At 38.1% G+C, this 15,028-nt stretch overlaps 1 protein-coding gene across 5 annotated transcripts in view; it reads left to right on the forward strand.

Moving 5' to 3' along the window:
* The window catches only part of GSTCD (glutathione S-transferase C-terminal domain containing), a 148,365-nt gene that overhangs the window by 115,793 nt on the left and 17,544 nt on the right, over positions 1-15,028 (forward strand). For 3 of the 5 annotated variants that reach the window (XM_008689389.2, XM_008689394.2, XM_008689390.2), the window contains 4 exons: positions 3,775-3,908; positions 5,821-5,851; positions 9,024-9,093; positions 13,415-14,999. In XM_008689389.2, coding sequence (XP_008687611.1) covers positions 3,775-3,908; positions 5,821-5,851; positions 9,024-9,093; positions 13,415-13,551 — 372 coding nt within the window. In that variant the 3' untranslated portion in view covers positions 13,552-14,999. Of the gene's footprint in view, positions 1-3,774; positions 3,909-5,820; positions 5,852-9,023; positions 9,094-13,414; positions 15,000-15,028 lie in introns of those variants that run through there. The other 2 variants (XM_008689391.2, XM_040626207.1) reach the window with 2 other exon arrangements.

The raw sequence follows: 15,028 nt of genomic DNA on the forward strand, positions 1-15,028 counted from the left end.
GGATTGCAAAATGGTGCTGATATTCTTCTCATCTCATCGTTCCATCTTCAGTTACTTTTCTTTATTAACTGTTCGGTTATGCAGAGGTACAGTACGTTGGGAAAGGCCGGATAAAATTGGATTCTTTCCCCGTATTTTCTGGTTTTCAACGTGACTTAGTTATCTACTGAAAGTGACCAGTATTTTTTTTCTCAGTATGATTATTGACTCATCATTTTAATGTTTGAAATACTTATTATTGTTATTGCACTTATTGCAGTATTGCCCTTCCCGTTGCACTCACTGCTCTCACTGATGCTCAGATGTTTGTTCAGTGGGACTCTCTTGAGGTTAGCTCTTGAGTCCTGTTGATGGGACTTCAATAGTATTTCACAGTCTCCGTGCTGTCAGTAGAACACGGTGTTCCAGCTCATCTTATGCAGCTCCTGCCTCCTACCTGGCAGCAGGTGTTTCTCCATGCAGCTCTAAATTCTTTGAAAGGAAAATGCTATTTCGATTACCACAATTTAGGTACTGGGGCTAGTCATTGCTGCTGGTTTGGTCTTTGCTTCCAGGCTTTACTATGGTCTGAGCAAGGCAATTTTTTTTTTTTTTTAAATCATCATAGGTACATACTGACATTTCCAATTTAAATTCAGGATTATGGGATTTTAACTTAACCTCATTTAACTGTCTCTTATCTCTTTCTTCTTTCTCCTATGCTTAAAAAAAGATCGGTTTCCTAATGGCATCAGCATATTTCTTATTTGCTTTATGTCACAATATACACATTTGAGTCCTAGAACAAAAATATAGACAGCAATGATGATTACTGAAAATAGTTTGAAAATTTTTAACATTATTTTTCATTTAATAATATCTGCCATGGCCGTGTAGACAGATATTCCTCCTTCCTTTGTAGGGCTTCAGAATAAGCTGCGAGTCCTCTGTCAGTGGAAAATTGGCTTGTTTCCATTTTGTTGTTATTTCAAATATTGCTTCAATGAATAAATCTTTTTATGTTTTGGCCAGTGTATCCCTTGAACAGATTTTTAGAAGTGAGATTGCAAATTTCTCATGTAATTTTGCTGGATATTGCTAAATTCCTCCTCCATGGGGTTATGGCATTTTTATATTCCCACCAGCAATGTATGACATTGTCTGTTTCCCCATACCCTGGCCCATAGATTGTCATCAAATTTTAGAATTTTTGCCACTTTAATAGGTGATAAGTAGTATCTTAATGTAATTTAAATGCTTCTCTTATTTTGAACAATATTGAATAACTTTGGTTTAAGACATATTCGCGTATTTTTGTTTCTGAATTTTCCAAATCTCTTGTCCATTTTACTATCAGATTATTATACTTTTCTTTATTTTCAGAAACTTGCTATGTATTAGGGATAAAACCTTTAGTTAATGCTTTAAGTTGCCAATTTTTTCTCACTTTGTCATTTGTCTTTTTACATATGGTTTTTGTTTATTTCCCATTTAATTTTTTTTTCATTTTTTGTCAAATTTATTAACCCTACCCCTTATTGTATGTAGAATTTCAGACATGGTTAAGTATTTCCACACCCCTACGTTATAGAGGAATTCACTCATGGTTGTTGTGGTTGTTTTGCATTTTAAATCTCTAATCCATTTGAAATTACCATGTGTGGTGAAAGGAAAGGATCTAATTTTATTTCTCATTTGGCTATTAAGTTAACCCAACGTCACTTATTAAAAAGCCCATCTTTGGGGCACCTGGCTGGCAGTTGGTAGAGCATGCAACTCTTAATCTCAGGGTTGTAAGTTTGAGCCCCTCGTTGGGTATAGATTACTTACAAATATGATCTTAAAAAAAAATTAAAAGTCCGTCTTTTTCCAGTGGTCTGTATGCCACCTTTGTGTTATGCTTATTGTTCATATTCAGATCGTTCCATTGATCTGTATCTCTCTTCATTATTTGCCTGTTCTTTCTGACCTGCATTTGGTAACGATGGAAATTAGGAGCATATGAAGCAATAAAACCTTTGAAGACTAAAATCCATTGTGTAAATAGTTCTTACATTTAGTTGTTTTGTTTAAATGAGGGAAATAAACTCATTCTTTTGCATGTAGCAAAGGGAATGTGAACCTAAGTAAAGAGAGATTTATAAAAGTAAATTGTCTAAACTTTTCTTTAAGAGCCTTAGAAGGGTTTTGTGGGAACGCAGCCTGATGTAATTAATGCATGGGTTCAGGCTCTGGGGTCAGGATCTGCCGCTCAGCAGCTGCTTTGTTGTGGGCATGTTCTTGATTTCTCTCAGCCTTAGTTTCCTTACTTCTAAAACAGAGATAAGATCTGTCAGGGCCCTTGTGAGCATAGAAAGATCTGCGTGCCATCACCCAGCATAGCGTCCCATATAAAGGGCACTCAGGGAGTGTTGGTTCTTTTCTTTCCCTGCAGGGGAAAATGCATCTGTAACTTTTATGGTGAAGTTTTCTCCAGCTACTCATGAAAATAAGAACTAGCCTGATTTTTACTCTGCAAAGCTGATTAAATGAAAGGGGCAGATGAGAAATCAAAGTCCTTTACTCCCAATTACCTGGTAGTGGCTGCCTTCACTGAACGGCAGCCTTCCCAGGCTCGATTTTCACAGTGAAGAGGAAAAGTGGATTGACAACAACCACAGGGATTGTTGACTTCTAAGTCTATGTAAGCCCAGAAGGAGGGGAGAGTCAGAAGAAGGGTGGAGAGCAGAGATCACACTTTCCTCTTCCCAATACAGCATTGCTTTTGGCTTTCCAGTTTAAGAGGGGAATCTGGCTTATGATACATCCAGAAATTTCCAGAAAATCTCCTCTTCACTCTAAAAGCCCCTCTCTACCCTGAAGTTGTCAGAAATCTGAGCATTTTTCTGATAAAATGCTTTATTTTTTAAGATCCCCATATCAGATTTTTTTCATAGGGTCCTATTTTGCTTCATTTAGCCTACTAATTTTCGTAATTATCTACTTTAGATTGTGTTACAGTATAGATATATTTAAGGAATTTGTTTTGAAACCATATCTTAAGATCATTTTTAGAGGTTCTTTTTGTGAATTATCAGATTCCAATTCATAATTTTATTCCTTCCTTTTTAAATAAACCCATTGAAAGTAGTTCGTGCAATCCACCAATGTTAAGAACTATTATATGAATATGAAAAGGGGCTCCATAAATATGATTTGATCAGTTTTCATACAACATTGATTAGATTATATTCATATAACATTTGAAAGAATGTTTTCAAATACATTTTAATTTAATTTTTGCAACAGCATTGTTTTATGTCAGTATTGTTAACCATACTTTATAGTTGAGCAGACCAAGGCCCAGAGAAGTTAGATTTTAAATGGCTCAGGATCTCATAGGCAACTACAGTTTGAGACTAGAAATTCAGATTTCAACCTAGTGTTCTTTCCACACTGCTACAACTGAACTAAATTCATAATCAGCAAGAACACTCGTTTAGACAGGCATACATATTAAATTTTCCATATTTAACATCGTGTCAGATTTTCCACTGAATGAATCTTATGCTTCATTTGCAGTGTTCCATTTGTAATCTTTCAACCTTGCTTAGCTTTCTTAATTAATGTGAATAGCTAACTAGTCCTTTGGTATGTCCAAGTGAAAACTAAACTATTATGGAATAATGTTCTGGGAACTTAAAACCTACAGAGGATCAGTCCTCACAGAGTTAAAAAGAGAAAAAAGAAAAAGACACACAAGTAGCCCTGCTGGTTAAGGAAGAACTTCATGCTGATGTCGGTTTTGTTTTCCAGGTGGCATTACATGCTTGTGGAGTGGCAACAGACATGGTGATTGAGCACTGCATCAAAACGCGGGCTTCCTTTGTCACGTGCCCTTGCTGTTATGGTTTCATTCAGAACACCTCAAAGTTTAATTTTCCCAAAAGGTGAAATGTAGTGTTCGCCCTAAGGCATCAATATGGGGAGTAAAACTAAAGCACAAAACTCATTTGATACAACGTTGCAATGAGGTTTCCGTTTTGAACTCACTTCCTCTCTCCACAAAGGCAGGTACTGTTTATAAGTTATGTAAGGAAGAGAGGATCTCCTCCATGGCTGCTCCTTGATTTTTCTCCTGGATCCAGCTCCTGAAATTTAGCAGCAAGTCTGAGAGTGAGCTGTAGGTTCAGCACTTCTCGTCACCGATGAGAGGCAGCAGGTGTTGTGGTTACGTCCTCAGCACCTGCAAGTCTCCCACCTGGGTGCAAATATTGGCTCCGCAGACTTCTACAAGTGCTTTCACCTCAGGCAGTGTACTTCAGCTCTTCTTGCCTACAGTTTCTCATCTACAGAATGGAGGTCATAACAGTAACTACCTCAAGGTTTTGTGAGGATGGGATGCTATATATGTCAGGCACTTAGAAGCAGCATAGAGTAAGCACTCAGTAAAATGTGAGCTCTTGCCAGGTACGGTAGTAACAGTAGGAGTTTTACATACTGCCCATGGGTACTGATTAATCTGCAAGCCAGACAGCCATTTTTACAGTCCTTATCCCACCTACAAGCGGGAGACATTTTACTCCTCACCACTTTGACCTAACCGATTGGACGGCTGCTGTCTTGGTGTTCATGACATTTTACTCTCTGAATCATAGTTATTGAGAATCATGCTGATGATTTTTTATAGAATAGATTATAGAGTAGAATTAGATTAATTATAGACTAGATTAAATAGGTTAGTTTTGAAAATTCTATAAAGTGTCAAAAAAAGACTTCTTGATCATTTGCATGATTACTTTTAAGAAGTCTTAGAAAATTTCCATCAGCATTTAAACCTAAAGGCTTCTATCTGAGTGAAGTAATAAAGTACAAACAATAGACTTCTTTTTCTTTGTCTTTGATTTTTTTTATTTCATTGTTTTGTTCTTTACCACAATTTGCAACTAGTTGAGAGAAAACCAAAGGAACTTTGGAAAAGCAAATAATAACAAGGTTTATTCAATAGCTGAAATTTCACTCTGTTCTGAATCTATACAGATCAAATGTATATTTTACAACCCATCAAGACATCTTAAGTCTAGCACTATAAAGATTTTTAAGAATATTAATTTGAGTTATTCAGCCTGTGGCTTCACGTAATTGATTTTAAAATCTTACTTTAGTGTCTGTCAACTTTTTCATATCTCTGTAGATTTATTGCCATTTTCTCCTTTTGTCACTGGAAGACGCTCCTGGGCCTTTATCCCTCTGCCCTAATCACCCCAGTGTCAGGTACCAGCAGACAACTAGGGATGACCCCTCTCCCCAGAGCCACTGACATTATTCAAATTAGCCAGTCCCAAGCTTGTTCATCCTGCCTTGGAATCCATAATAAAGGCTCTTGCCCACATTGTATCCCATGCCCTCTGCTTCCTCACCAGCCCTGATGCTTCCCCATGTGGCCCTGTGTGGCAGGCCATGCCCTCTCCTCTTGGAAAATGTTGGGAAGAAACTGTCTTTTCAATGGTAAACATCTCCTGATCTGTTGGCCTCACCATACCTGAATAGAGTAAAACCTACATTAAAACACCTGGATCTGTGTGCACCCATGTGGGGAAGAAAAAAAATAAATGGTTGTGCATCTCTAATAGTGTAAACAATCTTTGAAAAATTCTTCAAAATTAATAGCATACTGAGAGTGTGCTTTTGGCTTTTTATAAAGACATTTCAGACTGGCGTAGTTTTTAGTTTAAGATAGCATTATGTACTCCTCAGATAAAATACCTACTATTGTTTATAGTTTCTGCTCTTACTCTTTGATATCTCGACTCCTAATCTTTGGTGTCTAAAATAATGACTCTTTTTTCTTTTCTATTTCAGTGAACAATTCAAGAAAACTTTATCGTACAAGGTAACCTTAAGGAGTTACAGATGTCTTTCTAATATACTTTTTATTCCTTCTTTATATTTTCCCCTCCCAAGTTTCTAATGGAATATATAATCTATAGTTATCTTGGAATTACTCATCAACATGTAATATGGCGGGGGTTGTTTTATTTTTTTATGTTTTCTTTTGTTTTGTAAATCAAGATTAAAGTCCAAGTAGGTAGCAAGATTTGTGAAGGGTCTGAGAGTTTACCCTGCGAGCTTACATGCCAGCCTGCCACAATTCCATGGATGCCGGCAGATGGGAGACTTCTGAGTCAGAGGCCTGGCAGTAGGAGTAGCCAGACTATCATCATTTTTGTCCTGACTTCCTGAGACCCAGTTCCCACAGGGCAGCACAAAAAGGGCCACACGACACCTACATACACAGTGAATTGCATTACAGGAGAGGGAAACTGAGCTTAGGAAACCCAAATGTTTTAAGATTTAATCTTGCTCCCGAGCAAGACAGTACGTATTTTCCAAAGTTGCTCACTATATAAACATCTTTGAGAAGATAATCTGGGACACAGGCAATTTTTCTGTAAAAAGTCAGACAGTAAATATTTTGGGTTTTGTCAGCCGCTTAAAAATCTCCCACCTATTCTGCTTTGTCCTTGCCATTGTTGTTGCTTTTGTTGGTGGTGGTGTACGATCCTTTAAAAATGTAAAGACCGTTTTTAACTTGAGAGCCATACAGAAAGAGGTCATAGGCTAGATTTGGCCTGTAGGCCATAGTCTGCCAACGCCTGGTCTGGAACAAACGCAGCGCCTCTACTCATAGGCGTGAAGAAACACAAGAACTGTTTCTCAACAGTAGTCAGAACATTACATAGTTTTGAGGCATCAATCTGAGCAAAATAGTTGCCAGCTTTCTGAATATCACCACTAACTCATTGGCCAATAACATGACATAATGCAGTCTAAAAATATGGTAATGGTATTTGCCAGAAATACATGAATAATCCCATTAAAACTTGATAAATTAGATACTTAGTTCACTTTTTGCACAGACTTACTAAAAATATATAGTCTCATTTTACATGCCAGGCCCCACCTTTCAAGATTTTTCCCTTCTCCATCCAACGGTTAAGTAGCGGGGGACAGTGACCAAAAACTGTTCATTTCTACCACCGTGGCACATATATCTCCTTCACCTCTACTTTATAACCTTAAACAGGCACCTCCAACTCCAAGAGTGTTGATGCTTTCATCCAAAACCAGACTTTCCTGGTCTTTACCTACTGGATTTTAAGTTTGTATGTCTTAGGGAACTGTAAGGTTTTTTGGGAAACATTAGGACCCCGGGAACTTTATTTTCATAAGATTCAAAACACTTTATATTTCTTTTATAAGACTGCCAATAAAGTAGACAATGAGTTGAAAAAATAAAAACTAGGCCCCGTTTTTAGTGCCTCTTTGAGTGATGCTAGCTAAAAAGAAACTGAGAGGATGAGTGGACAAAACCTAGGGCAGTGAAGAGGTCAGGTGCCACAGTCTCACTGGCTGGAAAAGAATATAACATTTCTAAAGAATAGCGACAGGGCACCCAGGCTCTTCCAGAGAGCAGAAAACTCACTGGTACCCAGTCTACTGGATCCACTCCTTCTCCCACACCCCCAAAAGCTGCTTGGCCACCAGCCCTTTTCAGGATCTCAGATATAAAGGCTCCAGAGACAGGTCTGAACTTCTTGGATACTATGGCAAGATATTTCTTGACTGAACCATGATGGGTGGGCCACCAGGCAGGACTAAATGGAGCTGGTGCCCAAATATCTTGAGAGTTACTTTGGAAGTGTTTTTCTCCACAATTCAGTTTAGTCAGCAAACCTTTACTGACTTCCTGTTCTGTGCCTTCTCCTTCCAGAATTTAACTTCTGTTGGGGAGAGCACATACACAAATAATTCCAGGAAAATCTGACAAGCACACCAGAGGTGATTGCCTCAACATTAAGTGAGTCTTGACTTCCAAACACTGTGAAGACAATGGACATGCTTTTTCTTGCCTTTTTTTCAAATTATGTAATTCTAAATCCTTCTTCTGCCCCCTTTTTGATGCTGGTTCATGGCGGCTTAATACAAGTTACTCATTTGAACCACTTATTAGTGTTCTGTCCATTGGCTACTAAATTTTACAGTGTTGTTGATGTTTTAATGCATAAAAGTTGAGACAGAGGTAACCCTTCAAAAAAGAACCAACATCACACAATCACTTCAATCACCTTATTAAAAAATGGAGGCCTCAAATTGAATGCACAAAAGACTGAAGGGGACAAGTGAGGAAGCGGAGTTCAAACCTTTGTCTGAGCTGGCAGGTGAGATCATTGACACACTTGGCGACTGCAGCTGTTCGGATGAACAGCTGCCATGGGAGTGTTGCGGTATCTCCTCTCTGCCCGAACACTCCCCTTTGGCTGCTCGCAGATTTCAGAGTCTGTGTAGACTCCTCAGCTCTCTGCCATATAGACTCTTGTTGTTTTGGCATGAAAGCAGTCTTTTCTAAAATTGTCAAGCAGAACAAGAATTTCCTTCCCACTTCCTCAGGTCATCCTTACGGTTGCCCTTAAAGTAGAAGTAGATGAACCTCCAGCAGCCCTTTCGAGTGAGAGGACAGTGAGTGAGCCGGCTTCCTCTCCTCCAAAAGGACAAGGGAAGAGTCCAGAAAAGCGTAGGAGCAGCCAGCACTCTGCTGGGTGTCCCAGAGAACTACAGAAGCCTCAAATAGTGATGATCTCCAGCACCGCCTTCTTCCCTGGCAGTTGGAAGAAAAGCCACTTAGACTGTCTCCTCGAAGCCATGTTCCAGAGATTCAGATTTTATTAAAGGAAAAATATAAGTGAATTTTAGGTCTTTTCATTTAACACATGATCATCACACATTGTAACCATAGTTTTTGCCAAAAGTAGCTGCCTAACTGGCCTGAGGATTTCCCTTGCATCCGTTCTTAAGAACTGCATCTCAAGAACCGTCTACTTGAAGGGGAAAAGTTCCTGAGTACCGTTTTCTGAAAATGTGTTTCTTTCACAAGTATTATTTGTGCAGTACTTTATTCATTTAAACAATAGAGAACTCCAGAAAAGTGAGGTCGTTTTTATACGTTTTGCCGTGTTGAAGCAAAAGACTCAAACAGACCCACATTCTATTGCTTGTTGTTTTAGGAGCACATGATCCTGTGCAGGTTTGCAGATCAGACGGCTGTCCAGCTCCCACCCCAACGGAGACTCGTAGGTATGTGTGCTCGCAGAGCAGCTGGTGAGTACATTACGTACAGTATGCCTAGGAATGAATGGACCGGCTCTATATGGGGAACCTGGTCCACTAATCACTGAGACACTAAAGTTCGTTTTTCCCAGAAAAGGCAATCTGTGTTGAAAAGGGCTTTGTAGGTATAAGAGTATTTTATCCCATTTTTGTTAACATAAAGACTTTTAAATTCATCTTCAGTATTTGTACATTGAGTAGAATTATGTGAAATCACTTTCTCACTGTTATGAACAAACTAAAGGATCTGTCAAAAACTACAGAAGAAAATATAAAGACGGAAAAATCAGCTATGCACGCCAAAATTAATTCATTAAAATATTGGGGAAAATATACTTGTATATTATTAATCATAGACCAATTTATTCGACATCTGTAATAGTAAATATCACCTCAATTGGAAGGCCTGCAATAGCATTTTAAGTTGAAGTAATGAATTTATCCAAGACTTTGCTTTAGAAAAAGAAATAACTTTTAGAAGGACAATAGCAGCTAACAGTTACTGCACATCTAGGTGCCGAGCTAAATGCCCTTACCCATTATCTCGGTAAATTCTAATGAAAATACTTATAGGGTATATACTGTTATTTTAGTACTGGGACAAAAGCTTGTCCAGGATCCTTAACCTGGTAGATGATGGAGGCACGCTATGTTCATATTATTCCAGACATGAAGCTCTTAACCACTTTTGCAATGTCTCCCAGTGATGGGTCATATCCCTGGAAGGCTAGGTTCCAAAATTAGGGCTTGAGAAGATTGAGTGGGTCAAAAATAATCTTAAAAATTATTTAGAAAAGCCCCACATTGGAGACCATCATAGTATATTGGAAAACAGATTCCCAATTCTTTGGCTGAGCACCAGATGTGATGCTTGCATCCAGCGACCGTGTTGGATGAGAAGTAGTTATCTTCAAACTCTAAAGTCAAAGTCAGCGTAACAAGATACACACAGAGAGGCATCTGAGACCTCAGGCTAAAGGAAGAAGTGATTTTCTTCTCTTTCTCACACTCCGGAGCATAAACATACGGAAAAAGCCCTTCCTCTCTCCTGCCGGCTACCTCTTTCTCTTTCCCACTCTTTTTCTCTTCCTCCTCCCTTCCCCATTCCCAACACTCTGAGCTAGTTGAGTGTACATTTGAATGTTCAGGGAGTGCTAGACGGGAAGTTGCTGGAGTTGAAAAGGAGGAGGAGCCTTTGGCGTGATCACTGGCATGAGGAGAGGGAAGGTCATGTTCCAAGTCATAGACTCCATCAAATGTCGACATCTATACTTTGCGTGGGTCATACTTTTGTTCTGTGAACATTTTAGGAAGCTTCAGAGGCCCCAAAAGGTAGACTACCAACAACTGAATTTCAGTTGTAAAGATACTTCTTCAATATGTGAAAACATGAGATTCTTTTACATAATAGAAAAGGAAAAATTAACTGGACTGGGATCAAAGCCAAAGGTAGATGAGCTGCAGTGTAAATCCAGGGTGGGTACTGAAGGAATGCAGGGAGTCTATTCTGACAGAGAATGTTTCATTCTAAACTGAAGAGTAGATGGTGGGCGGGGGGCGCTTGACAGATGTCTTAGAAGATGAACAGTATTTTAAGGGACAAAAAGAATGCAGGCGCTCAACTGTTGATGAACGGGGAGGGCTGTGGGGGGACGATTTCGCCTAAATGGAATTCAAGACATCTCTTTTTATATCATTTCTAACACAGTTCATCCTTTTTGGCATAGGGGCTTTTAAGGAAAAAGTACAAAATAAACATTTTAAATCTGAATGTCTCCTTGCCAATTTTTACCTACTGATTTCACAGTTTTTCTTTGAGGGTTCTTCTGCCTTCCACAGAAGAACTTGTCTGTTTCAGTTATCTGCTTTCACTTCTATAGCTGTTCAATTTTAGCAGTTTCTGTGGACATTCAAGTAAATTATTAAAAAATACTCTTTAGTCATTATTATAATTAGGAGGGAAAATGGAATTAAGTTCTGCATAGTCAGTAGCCTTTTGGAGGATGAAGTTTGTATATTGAATTTAAAGAAATTGAAAATATAAAAGTGAATTATAGCTTTGAATATATTCAACCCCAAGTCATTTTTATTTCCTAAGCTACCTTTAACATAGAAATTTGCATTTGCCAAAGGAACACAAATTAGCTGCTTTGCTTGCCAGTCAGGTTTTCTCTTTTGTTTTCCAAAGATTACAAAGAAAATTGAATACCACTCTTTTATAAGGGTGCAGGAGTTCTGAAAATTGATTATATTACACACAACATTACACATCCACCTGAAATAACCAAAGCACAATTAAGAATTTTCTCAAATATTTTTCATTTCTCATTTTTCCTTGTCCTAAAAATTGCAGGTTCAAAAGTAGCATGTCTTTCAGATGTCTCTTTGTTAGCATGATACTTTAAATATTATTAAAGATAGATGTTATTTTTTTCACAATATTACAGGTAATATATTTCCATAGGGAATATAGACACAAGGTCTTTAAATGTATTTTTAACCAAAGTGGGAAATAGGATCTGTAGTCTATATTTGAAATTAATTTGTAAGTACATTTTAAAAAGTTAACATGCTCAAAAAAAAAGTTTGAACAGGGGCATCTGGGTGGCTCAGTCAGTTAAATATCTGCCTTCCATTCAGGTCATGATCTCAGGGTCCTGGGATTGAGCCCCACGTTGGGCTCTATGCTCAGCAGGGAGTCTTCTTCTTCCTCTGCCCTTCCCCACCCCTCCCTCTCTCTCCCTCTGTCCCAAATAAGTGAATAAAATCTTTTAAAAATATTAAAATTAAAAAAAAAATTTTAAAGTTAACATTCTCAAAGATAAACTCAAAATGCAGGAAAGACCTCAATGTGAGACAGGAATCCATCAAAATCCTAGAGGAGAACATAGGCTGCAACCTCTTTGACATCGGCCACGGTAACTTCTTTCAAGACACATCTCCAAAGGCAAGTGAAACAAAAGCAAAAATGAACTTTTGGGACTTCATCAAGATAAAAAGCTTCTGCACAGCAAAGGAAACAGTCAACAAAACTAAGAGGCAGCCCACGGAATGGGAGAAGATATTTGCAAGATATTTGCAAATAACACTATGGATAAAGGGCTGATATCCAAGACCTATAAAGAACTTCTCAAACTCAACACTCAAAAAACTAATAACCCAGTCAAAAAATGGAAAGAAGACATGAACAGACACTTCTCCGTAAAAGGCATACAAATGGCTAACAGACACACAAGAAAATGCTCAACATCACTAACCATCAGGGAAATACAAATGAAAACCACAATGAGATACCACCTTACACCAGTTAGAATGGCAAAAATTAAGATAGGAAACAACAAATGTTGGCAAGGATGTGGAGAAAGGGGAGCCCTCTTACACTGTTGGTGGAAATGCAAGCTGGTACAGCCACTCTGGAAAATAGTATGGAGGTTCCTCAAGATGTTAAGAATAGAACTACCCTATGACCCAGCAATTGCACTACTGGGTATTTACCCCAAAGATACAGATGTAGTGAAAAGAAGGGGCACATGCACCCCAATGTTCATAGCCCCAATGTCCACAATAGCCAAACTGTGGAAGGAGACGAGATATCCTTCAACAGATGAATGGATAAAGAAAATGTGGTCCATATATACAATGGAATATTACTCAGCCATCAGAAAGAATGATTACCCAGCATTTGCATCAGCATGGATGGAACTGGAGGGGATTACGCTAAGTGAAATAAGTCAAGCAGAGAAAGACAATTATCATATGGTTTCACTTGCATGTGGAACACAAGAAATAGCATGGAGGACATTAGGAAAAGGGAAGGAAAAATGAAGGGGGGGTAATCAGAGGCGGAGACAAACTATGAGAGTCTATGGACTCCGGGAAACAAACTGAGGGTTTCAGAGGGGAGGGGGGTGAGGGATGGGTTAGCCCAGTGATGGGTATTAAGGAGGGCACATATTGCAAGGAGCACTGGGTGTTATGCGCAAACAATGAATCATGGAACACTACATCAAAAACTAATGATGTACTGTATGGTGACTAACATAACATAATAAAAAAAAAGTTAACATTCTCTAAATTGTTAGCAGAATCAAATCTGTGAAATGTCATATGTGATTGTCTTTTGTCCATATTGATCAAGAATTAAGTTGACAGAAACTAAATAGGACTTGGGGCAAATAGCATTCTCCATATATTTGTACATATTGTCACTGTGTAGAGTCCCTTAGACAGATTGAAATTGCACTGTTCCTTGTAGGGTGTCTCATGATACCATTTTACTGTATTTCAGGAAAACAGTGCATGTGCCTAGTGGATCTGGATCGAGCAAGAGCTGCAGAAGAACGTGGTTACTCTGTTCAAGTAATATCCATGGAGCCAGAAAGCTGCTCTCCCAAAAATAACATGATCGTGGGAGTCCCCATTTAGAAGGAGATATTCACATGATGTTTTGCATCCGTCTTCATGATGAAAGCCCAGTGGCATTTAGGAGGTTCTTGGCATAACTAGAAAACAGCATTAGCCATCTTGAACTTATTGTGCTCAGGAAGTAAAGCAGCAGGAAAATCACGGAAGAAAGGCTGCCTGCAAAGCATCACAAATGCTCTTATAATGTATGATTAAAGGACCGCTGGTTTGCCTAGTGAGAATCCCTGGAAGTCTCAGCTGCCAACAGAATAGTACTCACCAGTGGAGGTTCCATCACTGGAATAACAATTTCCTTCTCAGTTCACAGCTTTCCTGGTCTTGTCAATTTGATGTTCAATTCAAAACAGCGAATTGAAGCCTCTGTAATCATTGCAGCCTTTATAATCCTTTAGCTAATCAAATGGAGACCAAAACTAGATTCAGTGGGATGGGTTGGTTGGTTGGTTGGTTGTGTTTTTTAATAATTGTACTTTTTCTATTATTTTTAAAAATATCTAGTCAGGCAACGACGGTATGGTGAAATTTTTAAGCCAGGATGAGTTGGACTTGTATTTCATTTCATATACTTCTTTAAATATGTTTCCCATAAATTACCAAATGAGATCATCACTGGTTCAGACGTTTTATATGAATACATAAAGTAATTGCAGGAAATTTCCCATTATCGGAACATGAAATTTGAACATGAATTCTAACTAAACAGTAAATACATTGATTAATTAATTCCAGTTTATAAATAATTATTGAGGAGCCATTATTTTCAAGACCCTGGCCTAGATTCTTCTAAGGATACAAAGATGAGTTGCAAGACACATGGTGCCTTGCCTATGGAATAAATCATGTAAAAGAAAAATTAATGAATTAGTTCTTTATGTCATAATATAATGTAAGGTCACAGGATTTGTTTTCCAGATATCAATCCTATTTTTTTAGTTACATTACTTTGGCAAAATTTATTGAATGTAGATTGGAGGTAAGAGGAGTACAGAGCTTGGAAGCTCATTTGAATATTTCCCCTTCTCACACTTCTCCTCAGTCCACCAGCCAAACTTTTTAAAGACAGATAACACATCCTTTCTCACATGCTGCTAATTATTTAACTTCTACGTGTCCTAGGTTATTCCATTTGAGATGAGATTTATTTCATTGATCTTGATGTTTTCAACCCCTGTATGACACATATCATGAGGAAGAAGGACTTTAATAAATAAGTCTTTCATCATTGTGACTTAAAATGCAGGAATAATTTATTCAGGGGAGGGGGACTTGAATTCTTGTTTTCTGAGATAAAATTTAAGAAAAGAATTAACCATCAGCCTTGAGTTTTTTAGTCATTTTTACCTATATATATACCATGCTCTTTTATCCTGGGCTTTCTTTTTTAAATGGAGGTATAATTTACAGACAATAGAATAACAGATTTTAAGTGTTGAGTTTGAGAACTTTTGACAAATATATATATATATATATATATATA

The sequence above is a fragment of the Ursus maritimus genome, unplaced genomic scaffold (assembly GCF_017311325.1).
Source record: "Ursus maritimus isolate PB19 unplaced genomic scaffold, ASM1731132v1 scaffold_11, whole genome shotgun sequence".
NCBI lineage: Eukaryota > Metazoa > Chordata > Mammalia > Carnivora > Ursidae > Ursus > Ursus maritimus.